This window comes from Aythya marila (genome assembly GCF_965140915.1).
Source record: "Aythya marila genome assembly, chromosome: 27".
NCBI lineage: Eukaryota > Metazoa > Chordata > Aves > Anseriformes > Anatidae > Aythya > Aythya marila.
In genome coordinates, this window is record NC_139068.1 from 5996598 (window position 1) to 6019993 (window position 23396).

General features: G+C 68.1%; 2 protein-coding genes across 8 annotated transcripts; one reads left to right on the forward strand and one right to left on the reverse strand.

Moving 5' to 3' along the window:
- Positions 1-479: 479 nt before the first annotated feature.
- On the forward strand, positions 480-10475 carry LOC309887815 (transducin-like enhancer protein 1). Of its 3 annotated transcripts, none has more exons than XM_082779802.1 (21): positions 480-648; positions 1090-1207; positions 1832-1980; positions 2659-2722; positions 3061-3105; positions 5138-5200; positions 5312-5386; positions 5907-6102; positions 6368-6384; positions 6688-6792; positions 6925-6969; positions 7167-7322; positions 7601-7730; positions 7837-8021; positions 8094-8170; positions 8388-8637; positions 8794-9041; positions 9144-9291; positions 9358-9508; positions 9757-9833; positions 9975-10475. In XM_082779802.1, the coding sequence occupies exons 2-21, from the start codon at positions 1184-1186 to the stop codon at positions 10080-10082; spliced, it is 2313 nt and encodes a 770-aa protein (XP_082635928.1). In that variant the 5' UTR covers positions 480-648; positions 1090-1183; the 3' UTR covers positions 10083-10475. The 3 variants fall into 3 exon arrangements, with proteins under 3 accessions (XP_082635928.1, XP_082635929.1, XP_082635930.1); XM_082779803.1 differs by having other exon boundaries at positions 5312-5353; XM_082779804.1 differs by lacking the exons at positions 7167-7322; positions 7601-7730; positions 7837-8021 and having other exon boundaries at positions 482-648.
- A 393-nt stretch (positions 10476-10868) lies between these two features.
- Positions 10869-21721, reverse strand: TLE2 (TLE family member 2, transcriptional corepressor). Of its 5 annotated transcripts, none has more exons than XM_082780181.1 (20): positions 21499-21624; positions 21293-21390; positions 20995-21058; positions 20225-20269; positions 18403-18465; positions 18136-18210; positions 17527-17713; positions 16576-16592; positions 16279-16380; positions 16046-16090; positions 15075-15224; positions 14175-14304; positions 13338-13498; positions 13035-13111; positions 12537-12786; positions 12133-12380; positions 11854-12001; positions 11637-11787; positions 11457-11533; positions 10869-11370 (listed from the first exon to the last, which is right to left on the reverse strand). In XM_082780181.1, exons 1-20 carry the CDS (start codon positions 21511-21513, stop codon positions 11263-11265), a joined length of 2211 nt encoding a protein of 736 aa, XP_082636307.1. In that variant the 5' UTR covers positions 21514-21624; the 3' UTR covers positions 10869-11262. The 5 variants fall into 5 exon arrangements, with proteins under 5 accessions (XP_082636307.1, XP_082636306.1, XP_082636305.1 ...); XM_082780180.1 differs by having other exon boundaries at positions 17527-17716; XM_082780179.1 differs by lacking the exon at positions 20995-21058 and having other exon boundaries at positions 21499-21721.
- Between the last annotated feature and the right edge of the window lie 1675 nt (positions 21722-23396).

The window sequence follows — 23396 nt, forward strand, 5'->3', positions numbered from 1 at the left end:
GAGCCTGCGGTGGGAGCCCGGGGAGCGCGGCCCGGCCCGGCCCGGCCCGGCTGCGGCGGGGGAACGGCGGGGCCGCTCCCGGGGCCTCCCCTGCGGCCCGGCCCGGGGCCGTGCCCTCCGCGGGCCGGGGGGGTCCCACGGCCGGGCAGTTGCACCGGGCCTGCGGGGGGCGGCCTGGGGGCTGCCACCACCCCCGGGCGCGGACTCCGAGGCCCCGGTGCCCCCCGGTGCCCCCCGGTGCCCGCTCCCCCCGCCGCCGCCCGCCCGGCACCGCAGGGGTTAAGCGCCGCTCCCCCGCCCGCCCCGTCTCTCCTCGCCTCCCGCAGATTGACACATTCTCCTGGCGGCCGGGCCCGGCCGCCCAATAGGAAGGCGGCTCGGCGGGCCCCACGTGGGGGCGGGCCGCTCCCGCGGCGCTCCCATTGGCCGGCCGCCTCGGCGAGCGCCCGCACGGGCCAGGCCCCACGTGGAGCTGGCGCCCGTTCATTGATCGCGCTCCGCAGAGCGGCTGCCGCGGCGGGCGGGGAGGGGGCCGGGGCCCGGCCCGGCCCGGTTCGGCTCAGCCCGGCCCGGTTCGGTTCGGTTGGGCCCGGCCCCGCCCCGCCGCAGGGGCGCGCGGCCGGGACCGGGGCCGGGGCCAGCAGCGCGGTGAGTCCCGGCCCGGTCCGTCCCGTCCCGTCTCGTCCCGTCCCGCCCCGCCCCGCTCCGGTTCGGTCCCCGCCGGGCCGGGCCGGGCCGCTCCGTGCCCGCCCCCCGTGCCCCCGCCGGCCGCGCTCCGGCCCCGCTCGGGGCTGGGCGGCGGCGCGGCCGGGCCCTCCCCGCGGCCGTACCTGCGGCGGGGCCATTGTCTGCGCGGCGCGGGGGGCGGCGGGGCCGGGGGCGGCGCGGGGGGGCGAGGGGCGCTCGGCGGGCGGGGGCGCCCGGGAGGAGCCGGGGGCCCCCCGGTCCCCGCGGGGATGCGGGCGGGGGGCGCGGCGCGGCCGGGGCCGGCGGGGCGGGGGCCGGGTGCCGGGGCCGGGGGCGCGGCGGGGCCGGGGCTCGGGCTCGGCGCCCCCGCGGGGTCATTTCCCGGTGTCTTCCTTCCCCCAGGGTCGGAACCGGAGCTGGAAAACGTCCCCGGGCCTGAGCCCGCACCCGCGGTGCAGAGCGGCGGAAGGGACCCCGGGCCCAGCCGGTGCCAACGATGTTCCCTCAAAACCGGCCCCCGGTGAGCGAGTGGCCCCGGCCTCGTCCCCTCGCCACGCGCGTGGCCCCGGGCCCGCTCCGGAGCCGGGACCCCACGGGCTGCCCGCTGCCCACACCCGGTGTCTGTCCCTGCGGTGGGGTGCCCGGGGTGCCCGGGGTGCTTGCGGCCGTCATCCCTCCAGGGCCTGTGTCCACGCCCCGGAGTTCGGCTTCGCTGCGCGCTCGGGGCTGGCTGGGGCCGGACGTGGGGCACTCGGATGGGAAGCGACTGGGGCTGGGCAGTGCCCGGTCCCCAGGACCCCTGCGCCCTGCTGCTGGCCCAGGGCAGGGGTGGGAGCAGCCCACGCTTCGCCCCGGTGACACCTCCCGCCCCCCGGTTGTTAATTCTCCTCTCGTGGCCCAGTGACCAAACCGTTACTGGAGAGGTGGAAGGCCATTGCGCTTCGTGGCCGGCCGTGCCCCCTTTTCGCTGAAATAACTCCTGCCTCCTCCTGCGTGGGCCACCATCCCCGCTGTGCCGGCAGCCCCTTCCCTAGGGTGTGGGGACCCTCAGGGCTCAAGAGCCCGGTGGGTGCTGGCCCAGTCCCAGCCCCACCAGGCGCTCGGGCCAGCAGCTGTGACCCCAGCCGTGCCCTCCTGTGCCCAGGCCCATCTCCAGGCACCCTCCGCTGCATCAGGCACCGCTGTCACTGCTGGTGCCATCCCTGCCGCCCCACAGTCCCTGAAGCTGACGTACCCCGAGACCTTGGACCGCATCAAGGAGGAATTCCAGTTCCTGCAGAACCAATACCACAGGTGAGAGCTGCCAGAGCCTGTGTGCCAGCACGGCACTGGGCACGTACCCGGAGCTGGCAGGCAGCAGTTCCCCGCGGCACTGGGCGCTTGCAGGGCTGGCAGGAGGCAGTGGGAGGCTCCCTGCATCCGTGGGGCCGTTGTGCCAGGCAGCGCCGCGGTAGCTGGAGAAGATGCCGTGCGAGGGGGAAGCTTGTGCTTGCCGGCCTCCTCCTGCCAAAAGCCCTGGGGGTGGTGCTGGTTGGGGGTGCTCAGATGGCTCCTGGGCTATGCCAGAGCTATCGTGTAGCGGAGCCCCAGTCCCTCTGCTCCCCTTGCTGCCGGGCGGGATTGCCGCCCCCTCCCCGCAGAGCCGGTTGGAGCAAGGGTTGAAACGCAGCTCGGCTTTGTAGTTCGCTCCATTTGGGAAGCAGATGCTGGGGAGGGGGACTAACGCTCCCTGTGGGTTGTTGCCTGACACATGGATCCCCTCACTGCCCACTGCCTCTTCCTCCTCAGCCTCTTCCCTACCCCCCATCAGGTGGTTTTCTTGGCCTGTGCTGGGAGAAGGGGCTCAACCTGCGAGCAGGAGACTGAAGCACGCGGTGTGCGGGGAGGGCTCTGCCATGGCTGGTCCGGGAGGCCTTGCCTGGTGGAGGGGCGCAGAGGGGCTCACTCTCTCCTCTCTCTTTATTTTTACAGCTTGAAGTTAGAATGTGAAAAGCTGGCAACAGAAAAAACAGAAATCCAGCGTCATTATGTCATGGTTAGTGAGCTCCACCTGAAAGGAGCGATGCCGCTGGGGGTTTTTTCCTCTGAGCCATCAAAGGACGCGCAGCACCGCGATGCCTCGGCTCCCCCGCGTATTTGGGCTGTGGGGCCAGGCCCCGTGCCCTGCTTCATGCGCTTGTGACCGTCTTTGGCCCCCAAACAAGCCATGGTGTTTGAGCTGCAGCAGCTTGGGAAGGGGTTGGCGAAAGCCACCTCTGTGCGGGTCCCCTGGGGAGCCCGGCAGCGCCGGTGGCGTCGGGCTGAGCTCGTGCACCAGCGCCGGAGAGGACTTGCCATCCCCGAGCCCGCTGACGCTGCCTTCTCTCCTGGCAGTACTACGAGATGTCCTACGGCCTGAACATCGAGATGCACAAACAGGTAGGCTTGGTGCCAGGGAGACGAGCTCTGCTCGCTGCCTTCGTGTGCCCGGTTGTCCTCAGGGGCTGAGGAGTGCCCTGTGGGGGGAGGGCTGGGAGCCACGCGTCCCCTCGCTGCCTCCCCCCCTCTCGTGGAGCCGTGCTCTGGGCCACCAGCTGCTCCTGGGCTCAGAGGCAGAAGGCTTCTTCTCATCTATTTTTAAAAAGGCTGCGGAGGAGTCTGATGAGGCATGCTCCCACCGGCCCCCTCCCTGCCCAGCCCCGTGCTCCAGCCAACTGTTGCGTGGGAGCCAGCTCTGGCACGGGGGTGTCAGCCCCTGGCCCCCAGCATGGTGCTGGGGCTGTGCCGGGCACTCACACGCCCCGTGCTGCCGGCCCCACTGAGGGCATCTCATGAGCACCATGGGTCTGTCTGCGGCCGTGTCCTCCCCTCCTGCCAGCATCCCCTGGCTGGATTTATGCTCGCCCCGGTGCCGCTGGCCGCCTGCCCGCTGCTGGCCATGGCCGTGAGGAGGCCCCACACCGCTGCGCTCTGCCATCACACGGGGCAGGGCTGCATTGGAGCTGCCGGGGTCAGAGCCCCGGGGGGGGTCTGTTGCCCCCCTGCCCTCTGTTCCCCCAGCCTGGTGATGCGCCATGGCCGGGGCCAAGCGCTTGCAGCCTCCCAGGAAGCAGCTGCCTCCTTTGTGCTGGCACAAGCAGGGGGGTCCCTGGGCGGTGCCGCCATCGCCCAGCCCCGCGTCCCCTGGTGCTGGCCCGGGCTGGGGCAGGTTGGCTCTGGGCTTGTTTTGCGGGTGATGGGGCTGGGGGTGATGGCCCAGCTCCACGGGCACGGTGCTTGAGGCAGCCACAGGCTCAGCAGGGGATGCTGGAGGCAGGGATGGGCAGGAGATGTTAATTTTTTATTGTTGTTTTGTTTTTGGCGTGGAACTGGCCTGTAGCTTTTTATAAAACCACGTCCCTGAATGTGCCTGGCCTTGGACTTGCTTACCACCAGCCAGAGGGGAGGTGACGGTGCTGGTGGCTGGGGGGGCTGCAAACAGCATGATCATTTTTCATGCTGAGAGCGTTAAAGTGCCAGTAAATTGCACATTAACGAGTGCGAGTGAATTGGAGGCAGCTCTCCCCAAGGAGCTGCTGCCCATCAGTGCATTAGGGAAGAGAATCCATCACTGCCGGCCCCAGGAGACAGCTAAATCCTTCCCAGAACTGCCGGCTGCCAAATCTCCTTGCTTGCTTGCTTTTTTTTTTTTTTTTCTTTCCCTTTTTTTCCCCTCCTCTTTCTTTCTTCTCTATCTCCTTTTTTCCTCCCTCGGAAGGGGAAGTGAGGGCGGATGCTGGATTGTTTCTGCTGTCTGTGGGTCTGGCAGAAATGAGTTGGTGGCTGTACTGGAGGGTGGCACAAAGGTGTCCCAGGCTCAGTGTCCCTGCATGGGCTGGGCAGCGCTGCAGCCCCCTCACCCCCAGCTTTGGATGTGCTCAAGGTCCTTGGCTGAGAGATCTGGGGTCTGACTGGGGCCCTGCAGCTTCTGGTCCCCTCGTGGGGCCCTCTCCTCTCAGCCCCACGGCGCTCCCTTGCTCCCCATCGGGGTCCCCCTGCTCTGGATAGGGCGCTGCTGGGGGCAGCCCCGTTCCTGGAGCCCTGCACCAGGGCATCCCCAGTGCTCTTGGCAATGCAGACATGAGGGTTCACGAAGCACTGCTGTGCTTTGTGCCCTGCTGCTGGGCTGGAGGACAGCCGGGGCTGCTCTGCCGCTGGCTGTGGGCAGTGGGGCACCGTGCCCTGGCAGAGCTTGGCCTCCCGGCCTTTCCTGGGGGCTGGAGGAGGTCAGATCCGTCCCAGGGCTTTGGGGCAGGGCGTGCGGAGTGCTGGGCTCCTGCTTTTTGAGGCAGTGGTGTTAGGAAGCTTCCCTGGTCCTGCTCAGGGTGTTTCGGCTCTGGGGAGCCAGTGGGCCCCCTTGGTGGGAGGGGGCTCTGGTGGCGTCTCAGCCCTGCCCCCGCCCTGATGGTGTCCCCCCCCCAACTCCTTGCAGACGGAGATAGCGAAGCGGCTGAACGTGATCTGCGCCCAGCTCATCCCGTTCCTGTCTCAGGAGGTGGGTGAGCCCCCCTGCAGCCCCCTCCCTCAGGTTGCTTCTCCCAGTTCCCTGGGGAGCTGGGCCGGCTGCCCAGTGCCGACTCGCTCCTCTCTCCTCTCTCCCTGCCAGCACCAGCAGCAAGTGGTCCAGGCCGTGGAGCGTGCGAAGCAGGTGACTATGACCGACCTGAACGCGGCCATCGGGGTACGTTGACCCTCTGCCCCCACCCCTGGCCAGGAGGGTGCTGGGCTCCTGCAGGTGACGGCGCCTCCTGAGCCGGCACCGACCCAGGGCTGCAGACCCGTCCTGCCTCCTGCCTGTAGCTGAGTCAGGGGGGCCCAGCCAAGGTGGTCTGGGGGGGCTCTGTCAGTGGGAACGGGGCTGGGGGTGCAGCTGTGCCTCCAGAGACATCACTGTGATACGGCGATGGGGTGGCAGGGCGTGGGTGCGACGCCGTGTCCTGCAGCCCTGGGTGGGTGTGGAGGGGGGGCACCATCCCTGCCTGTCCCTCGTTCCCTCGAGGCTGTGGTGGCAGGGATATTTGGGGGGTCTTGGGGCAGGGGACCACAGTCCCTGGGTGGGAGGTGGCAGCAGGTGGGATGTGATGACCCCTGCTGGGCTGGGGATGCCTCGGGAGCCTGACCCCCTTCAGCCCCCAACCCCTGCTGGCCGCTGTCCTGACCCGGGCCCTTTGTCTCTGCTCTCTCCTCCCGCCCCCCTCCAGCACCAGCTCCAGACCCAGCACCTCTCGCACCACGTGCCCCCCATCCCGCTGACCCCCCACCCCTCTGGCATGCAGCCCGCCAGCCTCGCCGGCCTCGGGAGCGCTTCAGGGCTCCTGGCGCTCTCGGGGGCGCTGGGGGCCCAGGCTCAGCTCCTCGCCAAAGACGACCGCGGAGTCCACGACGCTGAGCACCGGGGTGAGCGGCGGGATGGAGCCGGGGTGGGGGGGCCCTGCCGGGCTTGGGGGGCCGCGGGGGCTGGTGTGAGATGCCCCGGCCGAGAGGCACCTCCCAGGGGTGCCGGGGACGGCCGAGCCAGGCTCGACCCTGCTGCGGCGGTGCCAGCGCCGTGGGGCTGGGCTGAAGGCCCCGGTACCCGCGGGAGCAGCGGGTGCCGTGCGGCACAGCCGTGTCCCTGCTTCCCTCCCGGTCCTGCTGCTCGGCCGCGTCGCCATGGAGACAGAGCGGGACCCGGGGCCTGTAAGTGTCGCTCGCGGCCGCTTCCCTCCCACCGGGGGGGTGCCGGGGTCCCTGGGGGTCCCTTTCCCGGTGTCACAGAGCCCCGAGCAGCGCCCCCGTCCCTGCTCCTTCATCTGCTGGTGTGGAGACTGCGCCGGGGCTCTGTGTGCTGGGAGCCCCGCGTGGTGCTGGCTCTCTGAGAGCAGAGCGCTGCCCCCCTGCCCCTAGTGCTGCCCCCCTGCCCATAACAGTATTCCCCCCCCCCCCCCCCCGAGCTCCCTAGCGCTGCCCCCCCCAGCCCCTAACACGGCTCCCCCTGCCCAGAGCTCCCTGGCGCTGCCCAACGGGGAGCGGGCGCGAGCCATCTCCGAGTACCTGAGCAACAGCAAGAAGAGGAAGGTGGAGGAGAAGGACTTTGTGACAGACTACGTGAGTGCGGGGAAGGGGCTGGTGGGCTCGGCGCATCCCCACGCCAGGCCAGGAGGAGCTGCCCGGGCCCCTGGGCTGTTGCAGGCTGGGCAGCCCCAGTCCATTTGGCTCCGACCTTTCCCTGTGTTTCAGGGCAGCGACGCGGACAAAAGCGAAGACAACCTGGTGGTCGATGAGGTCAGTGCACAGGGTGCCGGGTCTGTGGGTGCTGCCTGCCCCCCTGCCCGGGGTGAGGGTACGGGGACATTACAGGCGAAGGGGGGCACACGGGGCAGTGGTGGTATCCCCTGGGTCCAGGCTCCCAGCCGCCAGCTCGCTGCTGGAGCGTGGCTGGGGCCGTCCCCGCTCTGCTCATCTCCCCCGCCCCTGCCCAGGACCCTTCGTCCCCGCACAGCGTCCACTCCTACTCGTCCCGTGAGAACGGGGTGGAAAAGCTGCCACTGGGGAGGAAGGAGGCTGTGCCGCTCAGCCCGACCTCCATGGCCTCCTCGAGCAGCGCGTCCCCGTCCCGCAGCAAGGATGTGCCCACGGTACGTACGTGCGCTGCTTCCCTTGGGGCTCGCTTCCCCACTGCCCAGGGCTCAGCTGTCCGCTGCCCTAAACCCGCAGGGGTGCGGGGTGATGCCTGGGGGATGGGGATGGCCCCTGCGCTGTTGGACTCCTGTCCTGTTGGACCCCCATCCCATGTCCCCTGCAGCACCACTGGGTTCAGGGCTGGGGACTAGGGACCAGCTCGCTGGGGGCCTCAGGAGCCCTCCCTCCAGCAGGAGGAGGGTCCTGTGTGACCCCCCCCGCTCTGCTCTGGCAGGTGGAGAAGGCAGGGACACCCAGCCTCAAGTCCAGCACCCCCACGTCCCAGGGCGACGCCGCGACCCCAGGCTCCAGCAGTGCCCAGCAGTTCCGCCCCGCTGCCCCCAAGGCCCCAGTGGACCCCCTGGGTGAGCCCTGCCTGGGCAGCGCCCACGAGTGGCACTGAGCCGTAGTCCTGTGGGGCTGGGCCCTGCTCCACGGCCCCGTCCCATCGTGCCACCTCTCCCCTCACAGCCCTGGGCCTGAGGACCCCGCTGGGAGTGCAGAGCCCGTACTCTGCCACCTTTGGCATGGCTCACCCTGCCGTCAACGGGGACATGGCTGGGGCTGGCGCCTATGCCAGCCTCCACCTCGTGTCCCCACAGCTCAACGGGGCTGCAGCCGCCGTGGGAGCCGGCAGCTACGGGCGGTCCCCCCTGGTGCGTGAGCCTCCTCCCCGCGGGGCGTGGGGCCATGGGCCGGGAGCTGCTCTCACCCTGTGTCCCCTCCAGGTTGGCTACGACCCGCACCCACACATGCGTGTCCCGGGGCTGGCAGCCGGCATGCAAGTGGGAACGTCAGGGAAGCCGTAAGTGGTCTCAGGCTGGGCGGTGGTGGGAGATCAGGGTGTCCTGCTGGGAGTGAGCCCCCTGGGAGCACCCATTCCTAGGTGCCCAGATGCCACTGATCTGGCTCCTCTTGCAAATCCGTCCTCAAACGGTGCTTATAGGCCAGGCACCCTGGGTCCAGTGTGGTGCCAGCTGTGCTTGGAGCCTCACCTTGTCACTACTCTTGTGCCCCTGCAGTGCCTACTCCTTCCATGTCAGCGCCGACGGGCAGATGCAGCCGGTGCCGTTCCCCCCTGACGCCCTCCTGGGCTCTGGCATCCCCCGGCACGCGCGGCAGCTCCACACCCTGGCCCACGGCGAGGTGGTCTGCGCCGTCACCATCAGCAACTCCACGCGCCACGTCTACACCGGGGGCAAGGGCTGCGTGAAGGTGTGGGACGTGGGGCAGCCGGGCACCAAGACGGCCGTGGCTCAGCTGGACTGCTTGGTATGTGGGGGGCAGCAAGTGTTTTGTTATTTTTTGGGGGGAGGAGGGGAGGGAATGCACCCCTGCTAGCATGGAGGGGGTTCGGTCCCCCCATGCCTGTGATGCTGCAGCCATCGGCTCCTTCTTCACTTGCTGGTCCCTGTGCTTGCCATCCAGAACCGTGACAACTACATCCGCTCCTGCAAGCTGCTCCCCGACGGCCGCAGCCTGATCGTGGGGGGGGAGGCCAGCACCCTGTCCATCTGGGACCTGGCAGCCCCCACGCCCCGCATCAAGGCCGAGCTCACCTCCTCCGCCCCTGCCTGCTACGCCCTGGCCATCAGCCCCGACGCCAAAGTCTGCTTCTCCTGCTGCAGTGACGGCAACATCGTGGTGTGGGACCTGCAGAACCAGACGCTGGTCAGGTGAGCGCCTGCGTGGGCAGGGGGCACTGAGCGCCCCCCAGGCCACAGGAGGGGGCAGCCCTGATGGCTGTTTGCTGACCCCCTTCGTGTCCCCCCTCCCAGGCAGTTCCAGGGCCACACGGATGGTGCCAGCTGCATCGACATCTCCAACGATGGCACCAAGCTGTGGACGGGGGGGCTGGACAACACGGTGCGGTGCTGGGACCTGCGGGAAGGGCGGCAGCTGCAGCAGCACGACTTCAGCTCCCAGGTAGGGACCGGGGCTGGATGAGCCCCGTGGGGCTGGGCCCTGCCTGCCTGACCTCCCTGCTCCCAGATCTTCTCCCTGGGGCACTGCCCAACGGGTGAGTGGCTGGCGGTGGGCATGGAGAGCAGCAACGTGGAGATCCTGCACGTGAGCAAGCCCGACAAGTACCAGCTGCACCTCCACGAGAGCTGCGTCCTCTCCCTCAAGTTCGCTGCCTGTGGTAGGTGCCTGCTCCCGGCTCCTCTGGTGGCCCCAGGGCTGTGAGTGATGGATGTGGGTCGGTGGTGTTGTCGTCCCGCCCCCCTCCTCCCCCCCCCCCCACAGTTTGTGTCCTCCAACACTGGGGGTCGTTCCTTTAGGGGGCTGAGACACTGCCAGCTTGTCCCCTCCTTGGGTTCAGCTGTGGGAACCCAGCCAGGGGTGGTTTGGTGAGGCGCTGCTCCTGCGCCCCTTGTGTCCCTCCTGCAGGGAAGTGGTTCGTGAGCACGGGGAAGGACAACCTGCTCAACGCCTGGCGCACCCCCTACGGCGCCAGCATCTTCCAGGTGGGCAGAGCAGCTGCACTGGGGGAGCGGGGGGCTCCCAAAGCTCTGAACTGACCCCTACCCAAGCTTATTCCCTCCAGGGCCCCCTTGGGCCGGGGGGGCTTGCTGTGGGGCTGTGGCTCATACCCCCCCTCTCTGCAGTCCAAGGAAACCTCCTCCGTCCTCAGCTGCGATGTCTCCACCGACGACCAGTTCATCGTGACTGGCTCGGGGGACAAGAAAGCTACGGTCTACGAGGTCATTTACTGAGTGCTGAAGAGGAGACAGCCGCTGGGAGGGGCCACTCCACAGGCACAGACGGACAGACAGCCGCGGGGGCTGACGGACGGACGCTGCCCGCCCGGGAGCTGGCAGCCCAGGGCTGGAGCAGGCAGCAAGGGACGGAGGGGACCCCGCAGCCAGGCAGGGCTGGGCGGCAGCTGCTGCTTGCAGGGACCTTCCTGGGGATTTTCTTCTTGTTTGGGGCTTTAGTTGTGGGGTTGTTTCTAAGTCTGGACTGGGGGTGGGGACAAGGGACCTTTTTTTTAATGTAACTTTTTTGTTGTTGTGAAGGCTCTGGGCCATGCAGGGGAGGAGGTGCTCCATCCTCAGCTCCATGAGCCTCCTCGAGTGTATTTAATAATAAAAACAACCAAAACAGCATCACTGGACCTCATCTGGGGGAGGGAGGGGGGATGGATGGGGTCGATGGCAGCTCCATACGGCAGCACCCTGGGGCTGAGGCCAGTGCTGGAGGCAGCTGCAGGCTGCGGAGGAAGGGGGTGAGCTGGGAGCAGCCGGGGCTGGTGGGGCTGAGCCGAGCAGCTCCGTGGCTCCAAGCCTGCTGTGGGCAGGGGCAGCAGGGCTGGGGGCTCCTGGCTGTGGGCCCAGGTGCAGTCCGCAGGGGGAGCTTTCCAGCCCCTCTAGGGCCTGGTCCCCCAACCCAAGCAGCTCCCCCGGGGTAAGGAGCAAGGAGCAGGTCACAGCTGTCCTCCTAGCCCCTGCTTCATTGGATGTGGAGTGGTGCTCAGCTCCCTGCAACCAGACTGACAGTGCTTTTGTTCCTTTTTATTAGGAAGAAAGTGAAAACAGTGTTAAATACATCTCTTTACTGATAATTTACAGCTGGTTCTGCAGCAGAAAATCGGTGCTGTTAAATCAGTAGCAGTAACAGGGGAGCAACACCGAGCTCTGGCCTTTCTCCCTTGCCCTGGGCCTCCAGGGCTGGCAGGCACCTGGTCGTACCCCTGCCAAATCCCCTAGGTCAGGGAGTGCCTGGATCCCTCCTCCCCAGCCCCCCTTTCATGCCGCAGACCCTGTGCCCCCCAGTGTGTCACCCCCCTGCCCCAGCTGGGTTCTGGCTGCTGGGAGAAGAGGGGAGGGAGCAGGAGGGCAGCGGAGCAGCTCCTGCCGCAGCCAGGCGGCCCAGGCGCAGGGCGGGTCTGGGCCCTCAGTACACCACCTCGTACACCGTGGCCTTCTTGTCGCCAGAGCCCGTGACAATGAATTTGTCGTTGACAGAGATGTCACAGCTCAGCACGGAGGAGGACTCTTTGGACTGGAAAGAGGAAGCAGTGATGAGGGTCAGGGGGTGAGGGCAGGATGGGTGCAGACCCCCTCCCCGCTCCGCCTCCCCCAGCTCACCTGGAAGATGCTGGCACCATAGGGCGTGCGCCAGGCATTGAGCAGGTTGTCCTTCCCCGTGCTCACAAACCACTTCCCTAGGACAGGACACAAAGCACGGTCTGCTGGGGGAGTGGATCTGCAGGGCGCCAGCGGCTCGGAGCCTGCACTAAGCAGCCCCCAGCCCACGCAGGCACCTACCGCAGGCAGCGAACTTGAGGGAAAGGACGCAGCTCTCGTGGAGGTGCAGCTGGTACTTGTCGGGCTTGCTCACGTGCAGGATCTCCACGTTGCTGCTCTCCATACCCACCGCCAGCCACTCACCCGTTGGGCAGTGCCCCAGGGAGAAGATCTGGGAGCAGGGAGGTCAGGCAGGCAGGGCCCAGCCCCACGGGGCTCATCCAGCCCCGGTCCCTACCTGGGAGCTGAAGTCGTGCTGCTGCAGCTGCCGCCCTTCCCGCAGGTCCCAGCACCGCACCGTGTTGTCCAGCCCCCCCGTCCACAGCTTGGTGCCATAGTTGGAGATGTCGATGCAGCTGGCACCATCTGTGTGGCCCTGGAACTGCCTGTGGGTGTGGGTAGTGGAGGAAATTGTGCGAGGCTGCTGCTGTCAGGGCTGTCTGTCTGCTCCCCACCCCCACCCAGAAGCCATCTTCTCCCTCACTGACCTCTCCTTGTGCCCCAGACCCCCACGCACCTCACCATGGTCTGGTTCTGCAGGTCCCACACCACGATGTTGCCGTCACTGCAGCAGGAGAAGCAGACTTTGGCGTCAGGGCTGATGGCCAGGGCATAGCAGGCAGGGGCGGAGGAGGTGAGCTCGGCCTTGATGCGGGGCGTGGGGGCTGCCAGGTCCCAGATGGACAGGGTGCTGGCCTCCCCCCCCACAATCAGGCTGCGGCCGTCGGGGAGCAGCTTGCAGGAGCGGATGTAGTTGTCACGGTTCTGGATGGCAAGCACAGGGACCAGCAAGTGAAGAAGGAGCCGATGGCTGCAGCATCACAGGCATGGGGGGACCGAACCCCCTCCATGCTAGCAGGGGTGCATTCCCTCCCCTCCTCCCCCCAAAAAAAAACAAAACACTTGCTGCCCCCCACATACCAAGCAGTCCAGCTGAGCCACAGCCGTCTTGGTGCCCGGCTGCCCCACGTCCCACACCTTCACGCAGCCCTTGCCCCCGGTGTAGACGTGGCGCGTGGAGTTGCTGATGGTGACGGCGCAGACCACCTCGCCGTGGGCCAGGGTGTGGAGCTGCCGCGCGTGCCGGGGGATGCCAGAGCCCAGGAGGGCGTCAGGGGGGAATGGCACCGGCTGCATCTGCCCGTCGGCGCTGACATGGAAGGAGTAGGCACTGCAGGGGGACAGACGGGAGAAGTGAGCAATCCCTGAGGGTGGCTGGGGTGCAGGAGCTGCGTTCTCCCCTCAGCCATGCTCCCACTGGGCAGGGGGCACCTGCAGCGGTCTGGCTAACAGGGCTGCAGTTAGCTCTAATCGGCCAGCTCCTTGTTTGTCAGTAAACAGCTGGAATGAAACAAATGCGTTGGCCACAGCTGTGGTGTGAGACCCCCGCCTGCCCCTCGCTGCTGCAGCCACACTTACGGCTTCCCTGCAGGGACGGTGCAGAGCGATGCTGGGAGCGCGGAAGCCCTCAGGTGAGGATGCGACTCGAAAGCCACCTGCACAAAGGGGCACAGGCTGAGCAGTGGGCTCCCGAAAACACAGCCACAAACATCCAGAGTCAGTGGGGGCTTCTCAGGGGGCACTGCAGCCTCCAGTGCCCAAACCAAGCCCCCTCCCCAAGCAGGGACCCCATCTCCGTGGACAGCCCCTGATGAGCTCCCTGCAGCTGTGTGGGCCCCATGGGGACAGGCACCAGCAAGGGGCTGTCCCTCGGCAACTTACCATCGGCGAGCGTCCGTACATGACGGTGCTGCTGACCTGCGGCGGGAGGTGGATGCCCACGTACATGCCGGGGGCCGCGAGCTCGCCATTGAGGGCGGCATGGGGCAGCAGCCCAAAGGAGGCGGCGAAGGGGCTGGAGATGCTCAGGGGGCTGCGCAGAGCTGCAGGAGAAGAGACGCGGCCGCTGGGCCCAGCCCACAGAGGGAGAGCAGCGCCCAAAGGAAAGGGTGCCCGGCCCTAAGCCCAGGGAGAGCCCCTGGAGGAGGAGGAGAAGGAGGAGGAGGAGGAGAAGGAAAGCTCGGGCCTGGGCAGCAAAGGGGGATGGCCCCTGAGCTCCACCAGCCACGGGCCTGGCACACGGGTCCGGAGAGCAGAGGGCCGCATCCTGCTGGCGCCTCAGCACGGCCTCGTCCCACCGCCAGCCCCACCAGGCCCCCGTGTCCCTGCCACCGGGGCTTTGGGGCTTACTGAAATCGATTCCAAGTCAATTTTTGCTAAACCTCTGTAATTTTCCAGCCCAGCCAAGGGATTAACATCTCCACTCTGGCTTTAGTTCACCCCCCCACCGTGCTATCTGTCCTCCTTCTAACACCTCCTGCGCCCTTTGGCTGGCCAGGGGCCCAGCCCTCCCCCAGGCCTCAGCCCTCCTCCTCCTGAAACGTCCTGAAGGATGCGAGGCAGGAGGAGGGAGCGTGACTGGCCCAGGATCCAGTGAATCTCCACCACCGCTGAACCCCCGTCCTTGTGCTTTCAGGACGTGGCAATGCACCAGCGCGCACGTTCGCTGTGGTTTGGTAACACGGAGCCAAACCGCTCACCCCAGCCCTGGGCACTCACCGGTGCTGTCCATGGCCGGTGCCTTGGCTGGAGGCTGCCGGAGGAGCGCAGCTGAGCTCGGCCCCAGGCCAGGTGTGAGGGCATCGCGGGGCGGAGGGGACACGGAGGACATGGAGGCTGGGGGGTCCGGCTGCAAGGCAAAGGAGGAGCAGCCTCAGCTGCCGGCAGCATGGCCCCAAGCAAGCCCCTGCGGAAAGGGGCCCCTTGGGCACGGCTCCGCTGCTCCCCACGGGACATTGCCCTCGGCTGGGGGGGCCCAGCCCAGTGGCAGGGCCAGGGACAGCTCGGGAGTGACCAGCCTCTCCCGTCCCCACGGCCTGTTCAGTCCTCTTTTTTTCATGCCTCTCCTATTTCTTCTTCTTTTTCTGCCTGGGGATTTTGTCGACACCAGCAAAAGAAAAAAAAAAATTAATAACAGAGCAAAGCTGCGTGCTGTGCTGGCAGATTGCTCAGGGCGCTTTGTCTGCTCTAATCCGATTGTCCTGGGGAGCAGCCGCTCGCTGCTCCCTGCGCCCGCAGCCGGCTCCTGACCCCAGGGCTGGCAAGGACAAATCGCTTCGGGCTCCCTGCAGCGGCCGGGAGGGCCGGGGGTGACAGAGCTGGCCCTCCCCCTCGCTGATGTTTCAATCTGAGAATTGGGCCAGTGCTTGGTGAGGGGGAAGGGAAGGGAAAAAATAAAAAATAATAAAAAAAAAATCAATTGCTCAGAGCAGCTCTGGGGAATCCTGCAGGCAGCCAGATGGAAAATACCTGCAGAGCTGGGCCCTCGCCTAGCAGACGATTAACCTCTCCCGCCGGCACCAACCTCTGCCCCCCGTGCTCAGCATCGAGCACAGCAGAGCAACCCCATCGCGAGCCCTGCTGCCCCACAGCCCGCGCTGCCCCAGCGCTGCCCCTTACCAGCCGCTGGTCCTGCAGCCGCAGGGGGGTCCCGCTCTGGCTGGAGGCACCGGAGGCACCACCGGAGGCAGGGCTCTGGGGCACGTCCCGGGCTGGCGGGAGCTGGCTGCTGGATGCCTGACCGGGGCTGCTGGACTCAGAGCGGGGGTCCTGGGGAGAGAAAAGGGTCTTCAGGGAGCGGGAGGCTGCAGCCCCTCTGCACGGGAGGGCAGACAGGAGCAGCTCCAGAGGCGAGGCCGCCTGTCAGCTCTTGCACTCCTATAACCATTCAATTAGGGCTGTGATTTTTATCACCGCAATTACACCACTGAGCAGTTTTTAATGTGCCATTTTCTGCAGAAATCCCAGCTGATGTTCCTCCCAGAGCTTATATTTTCTTGGGAAGTGACAGGAGGAAAAAAACAAACAAACAACAAAAAAAAAAATACACACACGTGCTGTCCCTCCCCAGTCCTCCCTGGGAGGAAAAGGGATGTCCCCCAAAACATCACCTCTGCCAAGAATGTCAGGGCTGGGCTGCAGCACTGCTGTACCTGCCTGGGTGGCTGGGGAAGGCTGCAGCAGCAGGGCCTGGCAGCTGCACCGCTGCCTCCCGAGTCCCCTCAGTTTGCCCTTGCTCCCACCACCACCACCACGTGCGTGAGCAGCGAGCCCAGGTCCCTAGGGCGCCTGCCCTGGCTTCCCGCGGGATGCTGCAGGAGAGGCACCGAGAGGCTGCAAAGTGGAGCCAGGTCTGTAGCTGGCAAAGCCAAACTCTGGCTGGCACAGCCCCAAGCCCCCAGCACCGCACTCAGAACCAGCCTCGGCTGGCAGGAACGCATCCAAGCAGGGCTGGCACACGCCCTGGCTGGCTGCTCCAGCACAGGAGCCCAGCGAGCCCCAACCTCAGCAACCAGTGTCCCGAACCCAATGCTCAGAGCTTGAGCCTGGTATCCAGCAAGGCTTCGGTACCTGCGGCAGTCTGGGCTTACCTCATCCACCACCAGGTTGCAGTCACTCTTGTCCCCATCGCTATCCTGCACAGGGGAGAAGCCCAGGAAGGCTCAGTCAGGGGTGCAAGGCTGGACGAGCTCTAGCCCTGCAGGCAGCTGCCCACGCCATCCCTGGGGGCTTTTGGCTGTTTTCACGTCTCCTTGCAGGATTTCTGCACCCTGGGGCTGGCAGCGATGCCCCTGCACCCCCACACCCGCTCTGCAGCACTCACATCATGCCCAGCCGGGTCCCTCTCCTCCCGTTTCCGCTTCAGCCCTGCGCCCCCCGTCCGCTCCTCAGTGGGGGGGCTCTCCGGAGGGGATGCTGAAACGCTCTGAGCAGCAGAGGGGAGGTGTGAGGGGTGGCACAGGGGGAACGAGCCAAGCCTCAAAGGCTGGCACCGCGTGCTGCCCCGCCGCAGCCTCCTGCGGTGACCCGGGGAGGCTCCGTGGGGAGGGGGAGGGGGGGCAGCAGCTCCAGGGGGCTAAGGACAGGCTCCGTGCCCCCCCGAGGCGCTGCCATGACTTACTCGGCCGGGGCTGCGCTCTGCAGCCCGTGCAGCAGCAGAACCAGACAGGTCGGCACCGGCAAAGCAGAGCAGGAGAAGGAAAGACACTGTCAGTGGTGGGGCTGTGCACCCCCAGCCTCCACAGCAGCACACCCCCACTGCCCACGGACCTTGCCCCGCGCCCATTCACCCATCACAAAGCCCCTGGCGCTGGCTCCTCGGTGAGCGCTCTGGGAACAGGGCACTGGCAGTGCTGGGTGTTGCTGGTAACTTGGCCTGGGCCTGCCAGTAGCATTCACAGAACTGATTTAACAATGATTAAATATTGATGATGTTTGTAAAGCACTTTGTGATCTTGATAGGAGGAGGCACCAGAAGGATGAGGAATTAGCACTGTTTACCAAGCACCAAGTTCTCAGCATGGCCGTGTGTTCTGGATGCCCTCCCGCAGCCCCCTGTCTCCCACGATTTCTCCCACAGGTGTAGCACAGATTTTCCTGTAAAGCCTCCACTTTGGCCTATGGATACTTACCTGGTGTAAGCAGGAAGCGTTTCTCTGTGGCAGGGGTCTCACACCTGCCCAGCTGCCCCTTGGAGGGGGCACCCTCACACTAAGAACACCCAGGGTTGCAGGAGGACCCAGGTCCCCAAGGGGACGGGCGCAGACCCTGCTGCACACACGGCCACCCCCCGCGTGCTCCCGGGAGCCATCACGGCAAGGCAGCCGTTCCCTTGGCCAAAAATAGAGCCAGCCTCCCAGGGCTGCAGATACTTAATTAGCTGGGTCTGTCACTCAGTGCCTGCCGCTCCTCCTGGCCCCAGGGAGCGGCTGCCAGCATCAGGGAGCCCTGGGGAAGAGGCAGAGCAGGCAGCAGAATTCCTCCCGGCACACGCGGGCACCTCTGGGCTGTCCGCCCTGCACACATTCAGCCAAGCTCAGAAGGGCTGATCCAGCTGTGCTCGGCCCCTCACCTCTGCTCTCCCCATCCTGGGCTCTGTCCTCCTTGGCAGCCAGCTGCGACTGCGCCATCAGTGCCCCCGAGAGGGCCAGGAGCCCCGCGGCGCTGCTGGCCCCGGCCAGGCTGGGCAGCTGCACGCTGGAGGGGTGCGGTGTCAGCGCCACGGGGGGGACGTGGTGGGAAAGCTGCTGTAGCTGCTGCTGCTGGAAAAGAGCAAACGGTCCTCGATCCTGGGAGGAGGCGGCCGTGTGCCAGACACGCCTGGTGCCCCAACACGATGAGATGAGCGCAAGGCGGGGACCAGGCAGGGAGCAGCCATCCAGGCTGCACGGCGGGGTCACAGCACCTGCCCCTTCCCACCCAGGGCACCGCAGGTGTCCCCTCCCCGTGGACATGATCCCTGAGACACGGCAGAGGACCCGAGCTGGGCTCCCCCTGCTTTGGTCCAGGCTGCCGGGGACGATCCCGCGAGCTCTCCGTCGTCTCCACTACCCAGCAGCAAACCCCAGCCACCACTGGAGACCAGCCCTGGGCTTGTCAGAGCACTGAAGACCTTCTCCCATCATCACAGCACGTTGCCTGGAGCAGGACAGAGCCTTCCCTGCCGGGCAGCACGACTCACCCCGACGATGCTGTTGAGCTCCGCCATCGTCACCTGCTTGGCACGCTCCACCGCCTGCAGGACCTGCTGCTGGTGCTGTGACCAAGAGCACGGGGAGGGAGGGCGCTCGGCGCTGCCGGCTGGGGCACCACACGGCCCCGCGTCCTGCCCAGCCACCCTGGGGCTCTGCAGACCCCTGTTCAGCCTGGGTGCTGCAGATTCCCCTCGCTGCCCACCCGCGCTCGGCCTGGCCCAGGTTCGCCCTTTGGGTGCACGCCCCCCACTCACCTCCTGCGCCAGGAGCGGTAGGATCTGCGCACAGATGGCATGCAGCCTCTTGACGATCTCCGCCTGCAAGAGGAGGCAGCTTTCAGCACAGCCACAGGGCTGTCAGCCCCTCCAGCCCCCCAGCGGGGTGGCCGAGCACCCTGGGGACACAGGCTGCCCCTGCGCAAATCCTCCCTGCAGGGATTTCCTGAGCTGCTGCCAAGGGAGGGCCGCCGCCAGGGCTGCGGGACCCCCCCCCCAGCTGCCAGGTCCTCCCGGACACACGGGAGGGAACCCGACTCCCAAACGCCTGTGGAGCCGGGCCAAGCCGAGCTCTGCGCTCAGCCCCTCGCATCCAGCTGGCTGCGCTGAGCCCCAGCCCGGCGCGGCTTCGCGGGCTGCCGCAGGCTGGCAGGGAGAGCCGCCAGCGCTGGCGCGGGGCCACCAGCATCCTGCTTCCTCTCCCCGAGCACCGGGCTCGGTGCCAGAGGGGAGCGGGGGGGGCACAGAATTCACACAGCGATGCCGGGCCCCCCCTGCCGCCCCCACCCCCTCTCCAGGGGACCCCACAGGCGCTACTGGGACACCCGCCCGCACCTCGGGTGCCCCTGTCCCAGCGGGCAGCAGCAGAGCAATGCGGAGGGCCTGGGGCACCTTCCCCAGCCAGGGAAGCCCCCAGCCCCCCCACGGCAAAGAGCCTTTCCTGGGGAAGGGGCCGAAGCCTCCAGCCAGGCCCCCCAGCCACGTTTCCCAGGGAAAACCTGACCCTCCCCTCCCAGCCCACGAACCCAGCCCGGCTCTCGCCAGCAGAGGGATTGGCTGCTCTGAAGTGTTTTCTCATCTCAGGTTTCCTACAATCTCTGACAGCCTTGCAGAGAGGTCAAACCAGGCACAAAGCCGCACAAAGCCGCAGAGAACAAAGGGAACATTTACAGGCTGCTCCCCGAGGCTGCCTGCGCCCCAGGGAGGGCACAGGCTGCCCCCCCAGCACCCAGGTCACCCCCAGGTCCCCACAGCTGCTGCTCCAGCCCCCGCCCTTTATCCCCCTGCACCAGGGGTCCCAGGAGACAGGGACCCCCGGCTCCAGTCACCCCCTGCCCAGGCAAGGCCTAGAGTCGACTCAGGGCAGGGGGCTCACCCTCCCCAGCTGCCTGGCCCCGTGCGACCAGGCCACCTCTGGCTCCCTGCTCCGCCAGAGCTCGGAGCGCACGGGGCCAGCAGGAACGTGCTCGAGGGCTCTGTGAGCCTTCCTGCTAACAAAAGGAGCAAACTCGGAGGGGCTGAGCCAGCTGGAGGAATATGGCAGTTGACTTGCCACTTTGTCAGGCATTGGTCCAAACTAATTTCCCTGGCAGAGAGCCCGTGATGACTGGATTGATAAATCTGAAGAGGGAAAGCAAATTAACGCTGGAACAAAAGGGGAACCAGGGAAGGGTGAAAATACTCCTCTGGCTTCAGGAAAGGAAAAGGGGATTAAAAAAAAAAAAAAAAGAGAGAGAAAAGAAAAGAAAGACAATCCATTTGCCTCTGGGCTCCAGCTCTTGCTGCTTCCTCCATGCTCCCTCCTGAGCCTGGGGCCCCAGGGAGCTGCAGCCGGGAGGCGCCTGCATGGGGATTTGGGATCCACAGCCACACTTTCAGAAGTGCTTTGGGATGGCAGGGAGCAAGCCCCGTCCCAAGGCACCTGCAGAACTCAGCACTGCATGACCTGACAGCGCTGAACCCCTCTGCAGGCCAGACCCTTGCTCAGAGCTGTGCCGTGCCCCGCGGTGCTGCAGGGACGGGGCAGTCACCATGCTCCCGGCAGCCTCCCCCCCCTCCTCGTGCTCTCCTCCCTGCTTACCTGCTTGTGCATTTCGATGTTCAGCCCGTAGGACATCTCATAGTACTGAAAGCAAAGTCACAGCAGAGCCAGCTCAGGAGCTGCCCGGGGCTGCCAGCCCCCCCCAGCCCTGCTTCCCCAGCCCAGCTCCCCACTGCCACCGCAGGTCCCAGCTTCCCATGGCCCTGGGGCCTCCTGTCGCCACCCCCCCTCGCTGTGCCATGAGCCCCGTGCAGCCGCCCCGACGCAGCTCCCCCCCTGCGGGCACCCCGGCCCCAGAGATGGGGCTGTCATCGCCCAGGCAGGGGGCTGGGATCTAGGGGATGGGATGGGATGGGGATGGGATGGGGATGGGATGGGTTACGACCGGGCCCTCCGGTGTGCCAAGTGCTGAAGGAGAGGGAATTCTGCTCTGTCCTGCAGCTCCCATCCTCTTCCCCTCCTTCCCACAGCCACCCCCAGCCCGCCCTGCCTGCAGCTCCAGCTCCCCGTGGGTCCCCGCAGCTCACAGCCCTGTGGTATCGCTCCCAGAGCCCCTCCGCGGGAGAAGCAGGACAGGGGGCTCGCAAGAGCCCCGAAACGAAAATAAATAAACAAAAAGAGACGTCCCCCCCCCGGCACAGCTCCGGGCTCAGGCGGCACGGAGCGGCAGCTGCCACCGGGAACCGCGACCGACACCGCCCGGCCCCTGCCCCCCGGGGGCAGCGCCCAGGAGAGCCGCAGCGAGGCGCCCCCGGCAGGGGGGGGGGGGGAAGCCCCCGGCCCCCCCGGGGCAGCCTCGGGGCGCTCACCATCACACAGTGCCGCTGCAGCTCCGTCCTCTCGCTCACCAGCTTCTCGCATTCCAGCTTCAGGCTACAGAGGGGGGGCCGCGGCCTCGCTCACGAGCCCCCAGCCCCCCGACCCCCCCCTTACCCCCCCCCCCCCATCCCCCGGGCTCGGGGAGCTCCGCGCGCCCCCGCCTCCCCCTGCCCCGCGGGGCTCCCCCCCCCCCCGGTGGCGCTGCCCCGGGGACCCCGACCAGCGGCGGGGCCGCCCGAGGGGGCCCCGCTCCGCGCCCCCCCGCCGGGTCCCCCCCGCGCCCCCGACCTGTGGCACTGCGCCTGCAGCAGGCGGAACTCCTCCTTCAGCCGCTCGCAGGTCTCCGGGACCGAGAACTTGAGGGGCCGGGAGGGGGGGGCGGGGGGCTGCGGACACACCGACACCGGCCCCGGCCGCTGCGTGAGGCCGCCCCCGGCCCGGCCCGGCCCCGCCGCCCCCGCGCCGCCCCCGCGCCGCCCGGCCCCGCTACTCACGGGCTGCGGGAACATCCTGGGGGCGCCGCCCCCGCCCCGCCGCCGCCGCCACCGGGGGCAGCCCCGGCTCCGCCGCCTGCGCCGCGGGTGGGCGGGGGCCGGCGGGGCCGGGGCCGGGCGGGGCGCGGCCGGCGGGCGGGGGCCGGGGGGGGCCGGGGGGGGCCGGGAGGGGCTGCCCGGGGCTGGCGGCCGGCGGCGGGGCCCCCATGGGGCGGGGGGGAGGGGGCCGGGGGAGGGGCGGGGGTTTGGGGGGGGCGGGGGGGTCCCCGCTCGGCGGAGCCGCCGCCGCCGCCGCCCGGCCGAGGCGCGCTTAAGGTGGCGCGGCCCCGCGGGGGGCGCCGGTGGGGCCCCGGGAGGGGGCGGCCCCGCGCCACCTTAAGCAGCCTCGCAGCCCGCCGCGGCGGGGACCGCGCTCGCCATTGGCTGCGGCCGCGGGAGCGCCCGGCCAATCGCTCCGTCCCGCTCCCACATGGGTTCGTGACGCGCGTCCCGAGGAAGCCAATCGGAAGCGGGCGAGCCGCCGGAGCCCCAGCCGGTGCGCCGCGGGGCACGCTGGGAGTCGTAGTCTTTCTCCCTTCGCTCGCGGGGCGCGGCCGCCCCTCGGGGCCCGCCCGTCCCTCCCGCCGCCCGCCAGGGGCCCGCGGTGGCGGCGCCGCTCAGGACCGGGGGGCCGCGGCCCAGCGCCGCCGGGCGCGGGGCCTCCGGCGCGGGCAGGCCGGGCGGGCCGGGCCTCGCGGCCCACAAGGCCTTGCGGCGGGCGGCGGCTGCCACTCAAAGTAACGTGGGGCCGGCGGCGGGAGCTGAGCCCGGGGGCGCCTCGCGCCCGCCGGGGCCGTTCCAAGCCGGGCCCGGCCCCGGCCCCCCCCGGCCCGGAGCCGCCCGGGGCCCCGGAGCCTCCCTCGGGGCGGTGCCGGGCGGGAGCCGCCCCGGGACGCGCGGGGGGGGTCGAGGCAGGGGAGCGCCGCTTCCACCCCCTCCCCCCCCCGGGGCCGGCCGCTGCCGCTCGGGGCTCGTCCCCGCCGGGGGGCAGCGCCGGGAGCCGCCGGCAGCGGGGAGCCCCGGCGGGGGGGGGGCCGCCCGGGCCCTGCTCCCGCCCCGCCCCTCCCCGCGGCCGCCCGGGGGCTCCCGGGGGCGGCGGAACCGGAGGTGCCGCAGCCGAGCCCGGGGCCGGGTGCTCCCCGCTGGGCCCGGCAGCGCCGCGCTTCGCATCACGGCTGCGGCTGGCACCGGCGGGGGCCGGTTCTGGGCTAAGCACGGGGGGAGCGGGGGAACCGCGGGGGGGGCGGCAGCAGGAGCCGAGCCTGTGCCGGGGGGGCGGGCGCTCCGCAGCCCTGGGCTGCGCTCCCAGAACTGGGGGCTCCCCGCTCCCTGCTCCGGGGATCCTGGGGCCGTGCCCTGCGATGCGGGGCCCTGACCCCGGGGCAGGCTCGGGGGGCGGGGGGGGCCGGCACTGCCCTGAGCCGCTGGGCCAGGGCCCTCTTGTCACCACAGGGCTGCGGGGACGCTGCAGAGATTTGGGAGCCCTTAAAGCAAGCTGGCAGCTGACAGACTCCCATCTCTGGCGCTGCTTTCGATTTGCGCGTTGGCTCCTGTTTGCACTTACCGGCTTTGAGTGGTTTTTAATTATTGATGCCTCTTTTAGCTTTTATCTCGTGTTCGCTGCAGCCAGGAAGGGCTTGGCGTTCCTGCATTAGTGATGAATTGGGAAGGAGGCCCTGCTCCGCCACGCTGCAAAGCATTTCTGGCTTGCAGGCTGTGCCATTGTTTCAAGCAAAGCTGTGCTGAAAAATGAGGAGGGTGGGAGCCGGGAGGGGGGGATGCGATCGAGGCAATTCCCGCTGTTACCGCAGTGACGCCAGGGATCTGGCCTCGAGGAAGAAGCCGTGGAGGATGGACTG

Coding starts and splice junctions, on each gene's coding strand:
- TLE2 (XM_082780178.1), bottom strand. CDS start 21,706: ATGGGGGCCCCGCCGCCGGCCGCCAGCCCCGGGCAGCCCCTCCCGGCC. Junction 17,717..18,135: donor AGCTCAACAGCATCGTCGGG/GTGAGTCGTGCT, acceptor GCTCTTTTCCAG/CAGCAGCAGCTACAGCAGCT. Junction 15,225..16,045: donor GCAACCTGGTGGTGGATGAG/GTAAGCCCAGAC, acceptor TTCTCTCCCCAG/GACCCCCGCTCTGAGTCCAG.
- LOC309887815 (XM_082779802.1), top strand. CDS start 1,184: ATGTTCCCTCAAAACCGGCCCCCG. Junction 8,638..8,793: donor TGGCTCAGCTGGACTGCTTG/GTATGTGGGGGG, acceptor CTTGCCATCCAG/AACCGTGACAACTACATCCG. Junction 9,834..9,974: donor ACGGCGCCAGCATCTTCCAG/GTGGGCAGAGCA, acceptor CCCTCTCTGCAG/TCCAAGGAAACCTCCTCCGT.